The sequence below is a fragment of the Xyrauchen texanus genome, chromosome 27, assembly GCF_025860055.1.
Source record: "Xyrauchen texanus isolate HMW12.3.18 chromosome 27, RBS_HiC_50CHRs, whole genome shotgun sequence".
Lineage (NCBI taxonomy): Eukaryota > Metazoa > Chordata > Actinopteri > Cypriniformes > Catostomidae > Xyrauchen > Xyrauchen texanus.
Window position 1 is genome coordinate 10,309,885 of NC_068302.1, and position 16,397 is coordinate 10,326,281.

Here is a 16,397-nt window from a genome sequence, read left to right on the forward strand (position 1 = left end):
ATTACTCCAATTCCCCTGGACTATTGAACCATGTTTTCCCTCCACACCTGTTCCCCATTCACTAATCAGCACACACCCTACACACACACACACACACACACACACACACACTCACACCCTGCACTCTCTGTCTAGTCATCAGAGATATCCTTTTTGTCTTCAACATGTGATTATTCTCTATTGAAGTTATTTCTGTTTGTTTTACATCTTTGTTTTGGCTTGTGCCTTTGTCTTCTGTTACATTTAGATACATGGATTCTTTGGTTACTTATTAATTGTAGAATAATGTCCCAGCATTTGGGTCCACCTTACCCTCTACGTCATCATCTTCGTGACAGTTTGCTACTTTTATTTATACTGTTGTTATGTTTGCCAATTTCATCTATTTGTATTAATTATTCAGAGTTCATCTTTTTATTTAAAATGTGTTTGTTGATTGCCACATTATTGTGCTTTGCCCAAGTAGGTTTGCTTCAAAATCTTAAGTCTGTTTATAATAGAGGCAATAGATGTTGGCCTTATCTATTACTGGCTATTCATTCTTAAGAGGCAGCTGATTTAAGTGTTTGGACAGGGTGGACTACAGCTGTAGTATTCAGTGAGAATAAGTAACGATAAGGCAAACTTTAGTTTGAACTTAATTAACATTATGTTGATTGAACTAAACAATTCATGCTCACTTTAAAAGACAATATGCTCATTTAACAAGTTATTAACAATTAAGTCAACTGCATGCTTGATTTAAACTTTCCACTTCAAATTGACAAAATGTAAACTTTTTAAGGCAGCATGGATGCTTTTGGAAGAACAAGAACAAAATTTCAATGAGGGTCTGAGTAGTACCTGACATAAAAAATTGTTATGATTTCTAAAAAATACATTATCTTGTAATCACAAACAACTGGAAACATAATGGAACCTGATTTATGCCATTTTGCCACTATGTCAATAACATTAAACCTCTTTGGTTTGTGCGCATCTTGTGAACAAACTTAATGACATCATGACACAAGAACCAATGAGGTTTGATGTATTGATATATTGACCTTTTCAAATTCTGTCTGTTCATCATATAGTGCTCATATGGCTTCAGAGAAGACTTGTGGTCATGAAAACAGCCTTGTAACATATCCAGTGCTTTATACTAATGTACAATTGCTAGTAACTGCTCCTGAGTAACCACAATGCCAGAGCCTCAACTCCCACATTTAGTTTAGCTACACGTACTGTAGTATTGAGTTGGTGCACAATAACAGGTAAGCTTTCCTGTGCAATTATACATACTATGAGGTAATATGTGGATGGGCACTCGTTCCTTATGTTGTGTGCCTTTTGGACTTAGCATACTGTACATGCTCCCAATGGTAGGAATTTCTCTTAAGGTGACTGAATACGATGCAAAGTCCACGTTGCATGGCACAATTGACCAGTTTCATGTGACGTCACCATGTGACCGCGCCAGACTACACTGTAAACATATTTCTCATATTCACTCATATGCCTCGGTTGCTTTCTGTGTATTCTTCATGAGTTAAAAGCAGCTCTTACAATCATACAGACGGGATCATCACAGACGTCTTGTAATATTGTGAACAAATCAGAGCAGAAAATAACACAAACATTGATAACTTCTGAATGAGAGATGTTCACGTGATGTTGGTAGGCGTGTGCACTCACCGGTCACACATCAAACTCACCGGCGTATGGAGGTAAATCGTGGATAAAATATATTTAAATGTCCGCAAAAGTGACCTCAGACATGTATACACCTTTCCTGGGACTTGACATGGATCAAAAGCATTTTTTTTTTTAGGTTTTTCTTGAGATGGTTTTACAGGTGTTTTTCAATTCACCACCATTGTTTCCGCTCATGGTCACACATGGCGGCTGTGGGGAGAAAGTGACATCACTGAAACAGGTCAATGGGTTGATTGGAATCAGTGGCTGCTGGTGGTTTTCAAAAGAGGGGAAGCACTGATGAAAAAAGTGTACTCACATATTTTTCATTTTTAATGTTATTATTTATTTCATTATTATCTGTTGTTGTTGTTGTTGTTGTTGTTGTTTTGTGGTCAAGTTAGGCAACTTAAATGTGAAGTCTGTTCTCTTATTTTCAAGTATTTTATTATTATTTTTTGCACAAAATGGTTGCCAACTAATTAAAAATGTTAACTAGTGAACTTATTGAACGAAAATAAAATACCTAAAATATAGAAGCTTATATTTACAATTATATTTACAACATTTTGCCAATGGTAAAAGTTATGATTTATAATCACTAAATTCACTGTGTTGAATAAACTGCAATGGGGGGAATATGTCATTTTTGGTCAGAAATGAACTGTAAAACAATGACAACGTTTGCAGTTCTGGGATGAGAAAAGGCATTGTGAAATGGCATTTTGGTCCGTGTTATTTATTTTTACAGTTCATAAACATATATTTTATTATTTATATGTATATTAACTATATTTATTATTTATATAGTTAATATACCAACCCTAACTTCTAACTGCTCAAAATATACAGATCCACTTTACTACAGATGACCAGAATGCGATATGAAAAGATGAAGATCTTTATTCTCCATTTGATAATCAAAATGTTTATAAAACTGTGCACAGTATTACGCACTCAGAGACAAAACTCCATCAGGGTAACAAACAAAACAATGACAAAAAATAATGCAAGAAACATTAACTAAACAACATAAATAGAATTTAACAGCCCAACATGCATAACTACAACAATGTAATGCATTACTATAACAAATATATAATATAATAAAGATAAATAAGATTTATATTAAAAAAGACTTAATTATTGTTAATATTGTTAAATAATTTTGAACATTATTAACAATAATTAAGTCTTTTTTTACTATAAATCTTCACTTTCACTTTCATATTCTTCTTTCATTTTTAGCGATTCACATTCTTTGTGCATATCGCCACCTACTGGGCAGGGAGGAGAATTTATAGTAAAAAAGGACATTAATATTGATCTGTTTCTCACCCACACCTATAACATGATTTATGAAGATATAGATTTAACCACTGTTGTCGTATGGATTACTTTCATGCTGACTTTGTGCTTTTTGAACCTTCAAATGTCTGGTCACCATTCACTTGCACTGTATCGACCAACAGGGCTGAAATATTCTTCTAAAAATCTTTGTTTGTGCTCAGCTGAAGAAAGACACATCTGGGATGGCATGAACTGTCCCTTTAAAGCAAGTGACATTTATTTTAAAGAAATATAGCACAAGCACAATTTTTTTTAAATGACAGTCCAGAAATAGATAAGTGTTGAAAGCAAAAATACAAATATTGTGACCCTTTCTCAAGTGTTGCGTGGTCACTGTTCCTGACCTCCCATGTAGACCAGATTTGTAACGTCCTCTTCTAATGGTTCACTTGTGCACCTTCACAATGCCAGAGCCTGTAGATCCCTTGATGGCACCATGGGGTTTTTGAGACTTCCTGAAGCACCTTGCGCTTTGCTCTTGGGGTGATTTTGGTGAGTCAGCCCAGCCTGGACAGATTGCCAGGTGAAAGGCTTGAGATATGCCGGCGGAGAATGCTGGAAGCAAACGGCACTCCTGTTATATTGAGCAAAGCTGTAGCCTATGCCACAAGTGCTCAGGAGCGTAGATAGCTCACTTTTGGGACTTCATAAAAATGTTGTCTCTAGCACCAAAACTGATTCATTCTTAAAGAGTAGTCTTAGTTTTTTTATTGGATGTAGAATATAGGCTAATCAAAACATTACCTAATTTTGGTCAAAATTAATCACTTAGCTAGGGCGGTATGGTGGATGAGTGGATAGCACTGTTGCCTCACAGCAAGAAGATCCTTCGGCCCAAAACATCTGGAATAGGCTCCAACACAATTGCAACCAAACATAGGACAAGAAGCTACAGCAGAAGGATGAATGAATCTTTTTTTATTTTTTTTTTATCACATCGCAGTTCAAATTGCGACAGTAATGTGATTTTTTGCGACATTATTGGATTATAATGTCTCATATTTATTATTTGATTATTACAAAAAAAAAAACGAATTTAAATAATTCTAATACAAGAAAAAGTATATGAAAAGTATATACAGTAATATTTATACTTTAAACGTATTCTGGTTTAAATTGTATGATTCTAAAAAATGTCTGCAGAGAGGTGCAGAAGTTAGATGAAACCTGCTGTGTGATTCACTCAATCCTTAATGAAACAATTTACAATGACAACCCTTCTGCGTTTTATATTACAGTAATTAGAGGAAAAGTTTTCAAGTGTTGAACAAATGTTTTTCTTATTTATATAATTCGCCCAACAGATGCTGGACACATCTGCTCTCTCTCTCTCTCTCGTCACATTGTTTGAAAACTAGTCATTCAAAATAAGACACCACTGCTCTCTAGTGGAATCCACAGGAACACAGTGATTTTTTAAAGAGTGTAAACGAGGAGAGATAGCCTGTTTATAATAAGCATTAATGAGTACTAAACTATGCAATCTGTGTAAGCTTAAAAATAGGGCATAGATATAAAAGTGACAGATTCCACGCTCGAAAACGCTCTCTGCTTGTTACATGTAGAAATTATGGGTCCATAATTCAGAATTTTTGTTGAGTGGATCATTATCAGTGCTAGACTTCACTTTCAGTCTTTGAAAATGTCTCAGTGACTGCTCGTTAATTGTCTTTAGTTTAGTTTTAAGTTGTCATGTAGGCTAAATAGAATATATATTTGACTGTTATAGGTTTGATATGAATTATAGTTAATTTACGGTTTATTTTATTTAAGTTCTTATTCAATATTCATTTAAGATATACAAGCATGTCATACGCCACGCCTCTAAAGTATAAAGTGTATTGTTGCATTACGTCACCAATATTGGGATAAAACAGACATGCGACTCGTCCCTCAGTGATTCATGCAGCTCGTCTCCCTTAATGAACTTGCTGACGGAGTAATTTAACGTCGTCGAAGACCACGCACTCTTTCGGTTTGGAGTGTCGCACCAACGGAACCAATACCCCATATATTCAGATACGCAGTTCAGTCACCATCTAGCAAAGCATCGTTAATTAAAGTGTGTTGTCGATTTACTTTTACAATGTGTTAGTGGATTCGCGCGGTGTGAAGAGGAGGACAGACAGCAGAGCGCGAGGATAACTGTAACTTTATCAAGTCTGAAACTGAGTCTCCAAGTTCTTCAAGGTGAGTCACCTTATTTCCGTTCAAACACCTAAAATGAAATGTATGATGCTAATATTAATATTAATTCAAGTTTAACCTATATGACGCTATATCAAGATAATTATTTAAAGTTTAAAATGCCCTCTGTTCACATAAATGGACACATGTTTGAGATAGATAGATAGATAGATAGATAGATAGATAGATAGATAGATAGATAGATAGATAGATAGATGAAAGAGTGATAGATAGATAGAAGAAAGAGTGATATAGATAGATAGATAGATAGATAGATAGATAGATAGATAGATAGATAGATAGATGAAAGTGTTATAGATAGATAGATAGCTAGATAGCTAGATAGATTGATAGATAGATAGAAGAAAGAGTGAGAGTTTATACTCTTTTAGAGATGTTAAATGATGAGCATCAATGTTTGTCAAAAAGTTTCACATGGTCTACTTATAATTTTTCTTTGTTTAAACAAGAAAAATGTATATATATATATATATTCCAACATATAAATCTTTATCAGGCTTGTGCTAAACACTCTTAAGTGCTTTTAAACCATATATATTCCACTGGATTTTAAGAGATTTGCATTCCCGTTCAACTTCATCGTCTTAGTGGTTAGAAGATATAGGTAAACCTTTGCATTCCCTTGAACAGATGTCCTGAGTTATCCATTACACTATTAGTGGTCAGTTAGTTACTGTACTCTGGTGCTCCATAGGCACTGTGTATACCTATCCTGTATCTCCTCTATCAATGTACTGATGCAGGGGCGTTACTAGGTCACCTAGCGTGCCACCAGATGAGGGGGTGCCAAGAGGAGGCCCACACCTACAGTGCCACCACTGCCAGAGTTTGGTGGGGTGGGCAATAGGGATCTCACCTAGGGTGCCAAAATGGATGGAAACAGCACTGTACTAATGCATGACTGTATAATATAATTGTAATGAAGGTGACACCTGGTCAATTGTTTATATGGTCCCACGAACACAAAATTCCAAGATTGTAACCAATGTATTAATGAAAATGTTAAAGTTTAAGTTGAAAAAATCTATATTGATTGATCACTACAAAATTATGAGGGTGAAAAACTCTAGAAAAATGGGTTAGGGTTAGATTAGGGTTAGATGCACCCTAGATGCACTCAATCTCTTTATTTTACACATCAATAACCAATCTGTATCAGCAAAAAACTGACTCCAGGGCATATTGATTGAGCACTGTTTTGAATATTGTGGGTGGATGTGTCCCTATCAATGTCTATGGTGTTTATGGTCCTTACCTGAACCTTTCTACACTGCTGTTATGTGCTGAGTTAATTTTACATAATTTACAGAAGGTTAGAAATTCTCACTACCCCGATTTCAAAATCAAATTAATTGCATGCCATATAGTTGATTGTTTATGCTCATACACTGTTAGATTGTGATGTTTATGTGGTTTATTTGCTTCTTTCCAGCCGTGGCTATGGTGAACAGCCAGGTTACAGGTGGAGCATGTGTGTCTAGATCGTGCGCGGGCTGTGGGGGTCGCATCGCAGACCGCTTCCTGCTCTTCTCCATGGAACGCTACTGGCACACGCGCTGCCTTAAGTGCTCGTGCTGTCAAGCTCAGCTGGGAGAGATCGGAACAACCTGCTACAGCAAAGGAGGCATGATCCTCTGCAGAACAGACTACATCAGGTAAGGCGCCACACTCAATGTATAAAAGGGATACTGTAGTTCACCCAAAAAATGAATGTTCTGTCATCATTCCGTCAGACCTCTTTTTTCCATATAATGAAAGTGAAGGGCTGAGGCTGTCATTCTGCCTAACATGTCCTTTTGTGTTCCACGTAAAAAGAACGTCATACGTTTGGACTACATACTTGTGAGGGAATGATGACAGAATTTTCATTTTTGGGTGACCTAACCAGCATAAGAATCCTGAGGCATTAGGATTTAATTTATATAAACACACACTGCAAGCATTGGATCAGATCCATTTCTAGGTGTTTGGGGTTGTTTATGTATAAAAAAGTTTTATAAATAAAAACATTTAATAATTGTGGGTAAGTTTCTGTTCTGGGTGCTCGTTGCTCATTGGACCACAATTTGAAGGTTCTTACATTAAAGGGATAGTTCACCCAAAAATGAAAATTAATTATTTACTCTCAGCCTCATATTTTTCCAAATCCGAACACAAAAGTAGAAATTTTAAAGTATATACTGGTTGCCCTTTAAAGCATTCAAGCTTAAAAAACAATTATGCAAAAGCACCATATAATATCATACAACTTGTGCACCATATTCCAAGTCTTTTGAAGACATACGATAGCTTTGTGTAAGGAACTGACTAAAAATGTAAGTATTTATACTTTTTAGAGTACTAATGTGAGTTAAATATTAATATTGACAGAATTTTTTGTTTTTGGGCAAGCTATTCCTTTAAGTTAGGGTTCCCAACAGTCCCCAGCAGAATTTTTTTTCCAAGCCTGAAAAAGTCATGGAGATTAATACAATCCTAGAACTAAAGTACCAAAATTCATGGTCATTTCTATAGTGTAAGTAAATACTGTATTTGTTGTTATGCCTAGCTCTAAAATATTGCATTGGCTAGATATTGCTTTTTGAGCTATTCACTGTTGTTGCATTAACATTTTTATGTTATTAGAGACATGCATACATTAAGGTTACGTTCATATCGCAGCTGAATGTGACCCAAATCTGATTTTTTTCACTCACGTGTGACACAGATCTGTTAATTGGATGACAGTGTAAACAGCCACAAGTGCTTTGAATCTGACATTTTTAAATTCGATCTGGGCCACTTTCAAATGTAGAAATAAATCAGATAAAAATGTGCCTTGACTATGAACAGCCAGGACAGATTTAATGTGATTTTTACATCAATCGACCTCAATATTTGACATTTGCGCACTTGATTTACTTGGCCTATTATACTGTAGTTTAAAACGTTTAGGTGTGACTCATCAACTTTCTAGTTAACACAAATAACGCAAATAAAATTGTATGCTTCAACTGTTGGGTTCAGTGATTAGTTTGGATATCAAGTGATAAAATATGCACCTGAAGAGATACAAATGTTGGTTTATGTAACAGTGCCCATTACTTGCATTTAGGGTTGCAGCGGTATACCGGTTTGAAAATTGATGGTTATCATACCATGTACATTTGCTTATCTACGGTATTGAGAAAAAAATGCAACCGGACGGAGAATCTCACACGCGCTTGTGCATCTCCTTTCCTCATTGTCTGCCTGTCAGACTTGCCAACTTGTGTGTGTGCGTCACACACACACACACATACCAATGCAGCGGAGAAAATGTCAGAGAGAAGCGAGGCGAGGGGGTCTGACATGAGTGTGAGTTAAAGCAGTGTTGTGTCTGGCATGTGTGTGAGTTAAAGCAGTGTTTCTCAACTGGTTTATTCGGACTGAGTCGCGGACAGCAGGGAAAGAGCAATGCCATGGTTCTCCCATTGAAGATATTTCGGCGGCCGCCCAAGTGATCGACTATTTAGGACTGCCAAGGCAGATTTAAGGATAATCTCGCAAACAGCTAAAGCAGACATGGGCAATTTACAGCCCGCGGGCTGGAGCAGGCCCTCCATATGGTTTAATGTGGCCCGAGGCTCATTTATCATAAAAGCATTTTTTATTTTTCATTGGATATTTCAGTTAACTTGCATTGGGACATAACGCATCTCCACAAGCGTTTACCATGCTCATGGTTGCCAGATAAGAGACGCAACACCCCCAGTTTGAGATTTATACTTGCACAAATTGGAAATATTCCGCCTAATGTAATACATATTTTGTGCAATCTGGCAACCATGCACGCGAGTGTGCTATTCTGTCTGGCTTTCCCCTTTGAACAAACTTGGCGATCTGTAGTGCAATATTCTGCTCAAGGAAAAGTGTTATATGGCTACTCTATGTCCATTCTTGAGGCTGCTTGTGATGTTTGGTGCTACTAATTTTGCAGGTAAACCTTCTCAGTGATTAAATTAAATACAAAAGTAGACATCGGCATCATTGACATGCAAGCAAATGCAAGCCAGAGACAAATATGTATATGTATTTATCATTTGAGCAATTTAGAAATGTTGAAGTCCCTTCGCGCCTGTATGTTAATCTAACGCTTGCAGAATTCATTTATCATAGTCATGCAATCTGTTATTCAGTTGTGTGCTGAAAGTCAAACGTTGACATCAACAACAAAATTAATGACACTTGATGCTTGTCCTTGTACTGGAAAACCATGAACAAAGCTATGCAACATAAAAGGAAATGCAACCCAAGATACATTAAATACAGGTTAAGTTTAATCTATGGCAGGTCGCCACTTGATGTCCAATGTAAAATCTGCATCCTGAAGCAAAACCAGTTGAGAATCACCGAGGTAAAGGGACAGACAAGAGCAGTCTGGCCTCACTGTCGCGCACCTACAGTATATGTTAATTATTAATAATCATAGGACATTACTTCAAAAGCTCACACAGCTGATGTTATTTTTCATTTAGTAGTTAATTTAACATGCTATTCTAACATGCTTTAGTTATATAACATGTTATAGTTACATGCTATTTTTTTATCATGTTTATAATGCTATTTATTATTATAATTCTGTTAGCTTTCTTATTTTTTCTATTTATTTTATTTTCAAAAGGGAGACTTTTTTTTTTTTTTACATATCCTGCAATAAATCATTTATTAATGTCCATTATAAACTACAAATCCAATCGTACATCTTACATGCTAAAGCCTAATTTATACAATGAAAGACTCAAACGTTTTCCTCCTGAATGAACTAAAGCACCCTAGATGAGCAAAGTCTGCGATTATATTACAAGCATGATTAGATTTAACCAATCATCAAAGCTCTTCGAGTAACTGACATCACCAAGATCAAGCATTTCAGGTGATGTGTGCAAACAGGAGAAATATCACCAAACGAACCCAAAAACATAAGTGCATTTTGTCATAATTTTTAGCCAAAATAAACGAAGCCTGTTCGCTCAGTAAGTATAAATTAGCCTGTGTTTAGTTCTAACAATTATTAATGAGTGTGAAAAGTCATTTAACTCATAGGCCCATATGTTTGGTCACCTCAAAAGGGCTCCATATTTAGTAGTGACCACATCCAAGATCTTAATCATTATAACAAGGAAACAAGTCGATAACGAGTCTCTTTGAGGCAGATTCTCCACAGTCATTTACAATGCAAATAACCCAGTCAAAGTTGTCTGTAGCTGTAGTTGTCATGCTATGCTGACAAGCATTTTGTTCTTGTGTCGATTTGCATTGGACTCATTTGCATCCGCCGGGTGCTGATGATGTCTGCAGATGCATTCTCGCATACTCCCCCAGAGAACATCAGAGACTCTGCGTGCTATCTCAGATACATCGCTCAGGTTCATTTAATGTTAAGCCTATTGTGTCGACTCAGCAGGAGATACCGCCAAAGTGATAGTTGCGCTCTTGCACTAAAACAAAGTCAAAGTCAAGTTTTGATTGAATGTTCACGTATCTTCTCAAAAACAGAAGAGTATGTAGATCAGTTTGATAAAGACAACACATAGATCACGCTACTATTGCACGTGGTACTATCATGCAAATTTGTGTTTTTGTGTTTCAGGTTGTTTGGACACACAGGGGCTTGCTGTGCATGTGGTCAGTCCATTCCTGCCAATGAAATGGTGATGCGTGCTCAGGGCAATGTTTACCACCTCAAGGTTAGTTACATATAAGAAGCTCTATTCAAAAAGCCTGTTAAAGGAAAGGCATCTAAATAGCAGCTGTTCATTAGAGCTGAATCAAATGTGTGGTTTTAGGGCAGGACAAAGCCTGCATTTATCACAGCTCCTGATAATAATGTTTTTGTTAGTTTTTTTCCAAAGACAACCTTGTTCAGTGCTTGTTGCTAAAGAACTGAGCTGGTTTTGGTTGCACAAGGTTCAACTCATTAAAAATAATTTTGAGCAATAAGAGGATACATTTGCCAAGGCATTGTTAGCCCAGACAAGCAGCTGTGCGCACTTCAACATAAACACATTACTGATAATTTTGCCATTAAAACATGCCACACGGTTTCATTTATGCATTGTTCTTTGAGAATTAAAATTCAATTTCCTCCTATCTGTTTCCAGTGCTTCTCCTGTGCAACGTGCAGAAACCAGTTGGTCCCCGGGGACCGATTCCACTATGTAAACGGCACCATATTTTGTGAACACGATCGACCAGGAGCTGCACTCCTTAGTACACACCTGCAGAGTAACCCAGTGCTACCCGACCAGAAAGTGAGTTCACTTATAGAATTGTACTTTTACTGTTCAATCCTTAAATGCATGGGTGTTTCACCAAACATTATTACATATTTCGGATCTTTATCAACCCGGAACTTACATTGATCGCAAACGGATCTAAATTGCCCAGATAGTGTTGCCCAGATTTTTCTTATACAATTAGTTATAATTTTATGTTTTATTTTTCTTATATCAAAGAGGTGATACAACAAATGATAAAACGAGATCCATTATTTTCACAGTGAATTTTAAGAGATGCAACTGGATGTCAAACACATATTGAGATACACATAACACATAAGCTATGCATATGTATTTTCTTAGGCATTTAATGAGTCTAAATAAATACACAATCTACATAATTACAATAGTACACCCAAATGACAATAGTCAATATCATACTGTTTATGTGTTACACTTGCTATAGTTTACTTTCACATTGCTTCTTCATTATAAAACAATGTCAAATGTAAATCAAGTCAATAACTGAAATATCAGAGCCAACTTGAGTAAGAAATAGCATGTATAATATGTCTGTGTAAACGTCAAGGTTTCCATTAGCCAGTAATTACCGTTTTTTTTACTGTTTAAATGTCCTAATGTCCAACTATTTCAAACATCGTCGAACACAATGTCCGGAGAAAATATTAACATGACATGTCAGAAACCCCTTTAGTTGATGCCACAAGTGTACGTTGTGACGTACATGTCAATAATAACAGCGCTTCACTGCCAAGTAGGTATTAATCTTTCTCGAAGACAGTTCTAATCCGCATTGTATCCCGCACACTGGCAAAATAAGCCATTCTTTCCTTTTTGTGTGCCTGCAGTGAGATGTTTCTCACTTCAGACTATCATTAAAACATCCTTCCGTTGCTGTCCTCTGGAGAGAAGGACACCTGACTTATGTGCATCTCAAGCTGTAGAAAAACGCTGCACACATTTGACTTTATTTTGGCAGCAAAATTCATTTGGGCTATGAAAAATCGGAGGAAAATAGTCCTAAAAATAAAGAGCCAAGGAAATTTCACAAGGTGAGAAATGAAATGACATAACCTAACTATTTGTTATTTTAATATACATTTATAAATGAAAAGGTGTATGGCAATTTTAGTTTAGTTGTTTTGTTTTGCCCCCATTGTTGAATTTTATAATTTTTTAAATTAGAAACATTTATTTATTTATTTTTAATGGAAAAGAAGCTAAAATGAACAAACATTTATCATACCTTTGACTTGATTGTGTCATTATTAGCCTGTATCGCATTATTATGGATAGTCCATCACGTTTACAGTGCAAAGTAAACACAGAAATGAGATGACTGGATTTTTTTCCAATTTGTCTTGCAAATATTAACATTCCCGGACATGTTGGCCTCCACCAAATGTATTAGTGAAAACTCTGGTACACGCATATGGGATACTGATAATTCACTGTCGTTGCACAGAAATTCGACATGATATAGTAGTCATTGTATGAATATAGTACTTACTTGTCTTGTAATAAAGCAAGGCGTATATATCCTCAAATAAGAAACCTTTAAGATATGAAATAATCATAAGAATATGATTTACAGAAGTGGAAATATATATTGCAGGTCACGATGACCCTAGACCCATTTGGTAATAGGAAGGCTTGGGATAGATGCCTTTTTCACACATCGATAATCGGAAGATTTCCCAGATGATTATCAATATATATCAGGATTTGATTCAGATATAAATAGGGCTGTTTTTTACACTTTTTGTCTTTTCAAACATATTTCTCAACACAACTTTGGTAAAATGTGAGCGGGAAGGTTTATTAAAGAGGGTCACGCACTGGACGTGTTTGGCAGACGACATGGTGCATTCTAAAATTCAAAACAATAATTTTCTATAAAGATACGCACACACTACCAATGCTAAGGGTCAAAATTTTGCAGTGCCTCTGAGTGCAACTCTGTGTATAGTTTTCCATTAATTTCAGCCCAAATCATTATTAAAGGACATAGATTATTTATTCTAGCCATCAATGGATGATATATATTTATATGTATCTTGCATATAGCATACACAAAGTATTTTCAGTTACATATATGTTGTTTTATGGTTTTACAGCTGGAATGAAAGACTTTTCATGGCTACATACAGAGAAATTGCACAATAAACGTTGCCTTTTCTAATAGTTCAGTTTGCACAGTTTCACCAGTTTCATACACTAACCTGCAAACTCATCAGTGCACTTTGTACAATCTTGAAGAAGTACAAACTTTGGACTGCCTTCTGCTGCGCCGCATCAGCTTGTCCTGTGTGTGTGTGTGTGTGTGTGTGTGTGTGTGTGTGTGTGTGTGTGTGTGTGTGTGTGTGTGTGTGTGATACCAGTGCTTTTCCTAACCGAAGCCCAACTTCAGTAAATGTAATATCACCCTCTTGTGGTCTCCTAACGTTATTATACAAAAGCCTAACTGAGTGAATTGGAAAGCACGCAAACCTTCTAATTTAAATGTTGGCTAATTTTAATATACTGATGCCTAAAAATATATATAAATAAAATAATATGCCGATCAAAAAGCAATATTTTATGACATCCTTATTAAATAGCAATTCGATTTTGGCATTTTTTACATTTTGACTTTATTAATTGTTACACTACACATGTGATAAATATTGTGGAACACTAAAGATAAAGGAGCATAATGGAAAAATGGAAGAGATAAATGGGGTGGAATGAGGTCCTGGGTCACTAAGGACCTGTGGTATACATTTAAGTGTTAAAACAGATAGATAAATCATATGCAGTATAATATGTAAATGATAAACTTGTAATTTAACAGATCTGGTTTGTTTTGTTTTTTTGATTTTTTTAGGTTTGCTGAAGGGCTTCTCGTCTCCTTCATCCCTTCCTTGCTGTCTGTTTATTCCCCCGTCCTCTGTCCAGCTCATCACAGCTCCTTCAGCACACACTCCTCCTATGATGCAACTTACATTTACAGACCTGAATTTAAAGCTTCTGCATAGCTATATTTACTTTGAAAGAGAGCGAGTATGTGCTGTGAGAGTAATGGAAACATTTCTATTTATCAGCTTTCACATCAAACTCTTATTGGCCAGCATTGTGGTAAATGTGGTGGACACTGCAGTATTTCTCGTGATGATGAGATTGACATTGTGGCTTCCTCTCTCACCTCACCTCCCGAATCAGAAGTAACACATCTATTTTGTCACAGAACATCCTGTCTCTCTCTGCCTTATAGAGAAGGCAGTTTAAAGCAGTTCTGCATTGTACATTTAAAAAAAAAAAAAAAGTCAACATAAAACGGTATTAGCAATCCATTTTATTTTTGTAATCTGACATATTTCTGAGTGAAACATGATATTTATTTGGGATCTGATTGGATTGTAAAAATAATGGGTGTTACATACCAGAATGGAGCCAGGTGGTTGAATGGGAGGTGTTTAAATGTAAGAGGGATTCGTGATCTCAGCCAAAAAGGAATGTTTTTTTTTAGAAGCAGAGCAATTTACAAAGACAAACATTTTTAATGGGGACTTCAATAAAGATCAATGATGAAGTATACACATAAAGACCAGGATTTTGCAAATAGTTTGGTTTATTTTTATTTTATGTTGACTTTAAGTCAGAATGTCTAGTCAAAAACTTAAAGGAATATTCCGGGTTCAATAAAAGTTAAGCTCAATCAACAAAAGGAAAAAAATCTGGGTTCCAGTAAGGACACTTATAATGGAAGTGAATGGGGCCAGTTCATAAATGTTAAAATACTCACTATTTCTAAAGTTTAGCCACAAAATATAAACAATATGTGATAAAATCACTTCTATCAGGAAGACACGCAGGCTTGAGTGAGGTTTATGATGCCATTTATTTGATGAATGTAAAACAGAAAAGTAATGTCTCTCTTTGGCGTAGGCACCGTCTGGCCGTCCGAGGGAGTTGTACTAGGAACCATCATATCCTGCCGGAGATAGAATGCAGGGGCGAGGAGCCTACCCCCGTGCGGGACAGGGCTCAACTGGTGATGGTGGGGTGGTGGAGGTTGCCGTGTTAGCACACTGAAACAGCAATATGATAGATTCTGATCAGACTTATAAAGCAATGGCTTACATGCGATTGGCTAGAAATTACCCAGCTAATGGTGTGATGATGAACAGCTGCTAGTCTTCCCGCTAGAACTACACTGCGCTTACATTTACTAACCATTTCTATGTAAAGTTATAGCCAGTTTTACAACTTCGTGGCAATGACGATGCTATGTCAACAAACAATAAAACGAATGAAAAAATTTACGGCTCAAATGGTTGTGGTAATCAACATTATACCACAAATTCTGTCGATTGAGCTTAACTTGTAGTGAACCCGGAATATTGCTTTAATTACAGAAAATGAACTTTGTACATATTTTAGACATGGTTTAGGATGTACAATTGTAAATATGTTTTTTTTTTATTTAATCTCTGTGATGGTTGAATTATATGCTCAACATGTGATGTCTATTTAAAGTGTAAATATCCAATAAATGAAAACCCAGCCATCAAAAGTGAATTTGTTATACCTCTTTACCACAACACATCATTGTACTTTGTTTTTTACCATTTTCTGCTATTTACTGGATTTAGTCTCAGTGGTGCAAACTTGATTACCCAAAGGTTTAGTATGAATAGGGCTTGAGCTCGGACCATTACAGAAGCAATTAAATGTGAGCGTGGCGTACCAATTCATTGCGAGTGCAGTATCTGCGCTGCTGTTGCACTGGGGAGGCTGAACTTTGCTCTGATCCCGTGTTTGAATTTAATAAGGACTAATCTGCCACCAATATGGGATGATATTCCGGACATTATTCAAAAGGAATTGCAAATTGTATTTGCAATTGCCATTCCATAATAT

General features: G+C 36.2%; 1 protein-coding gene across 1 annotated transcript; it reads left to right on the forward strand.

The window, feature by feature from the left end:
* The first annotated feature begins 4,956 nt into the window (after positions 1-4,956).
* On the forward strand, positions 4,957-16,035 carry si:dkey-90l8.3 (LIM domain transcription factor LMO4.1). The gene is made up of 5 exons (XM_052094665.1): positions 4,957-5,217; positions 6,668-6,890; positions 10,847-10,943; positions 11,358-11,507; positions 14,362-16,035. Exons 2-5 carry the CDS (start codon positions 6,676-6,678, stop codon positions 14,368-14,370), a joined length of 471 nt encoding a protein of 156 aa, XP_051950625.1. The 5' UTR covers positions 4,957-5,217; positions 6,668-6,675; the 3' UTR covers positions 14,371-16,035.
* Positions 16,036-16,397: the final 362 nt, after the last annotated feature.

Excerpts from the sequence above, each read along its gene's own strand:
- si:dkey-90l8.3 (XM_052094665.1), top strand. The coding sequence starts at position 6,676 with ATGGTGAACAGCCAGGTTACAGGTGGAGCATGTGTGTCTAGATCGTGC. Across the intron at positions 6,891-10,846 it reads TGCAGAACAGACTACATCAG|GTTGTTTGGACACACAGGGG; the intron begins GTAAGGCGCCAC and ends TTTGTGTTTCAG. Across the intron at positions 10,944-11,357 it reads GCAATGTTTACCACCTCAAG|TGCTTCTCCTGTGCAACGTG; the intron begins GTTAGTTACATA and ends ATCTGTTTCCAG.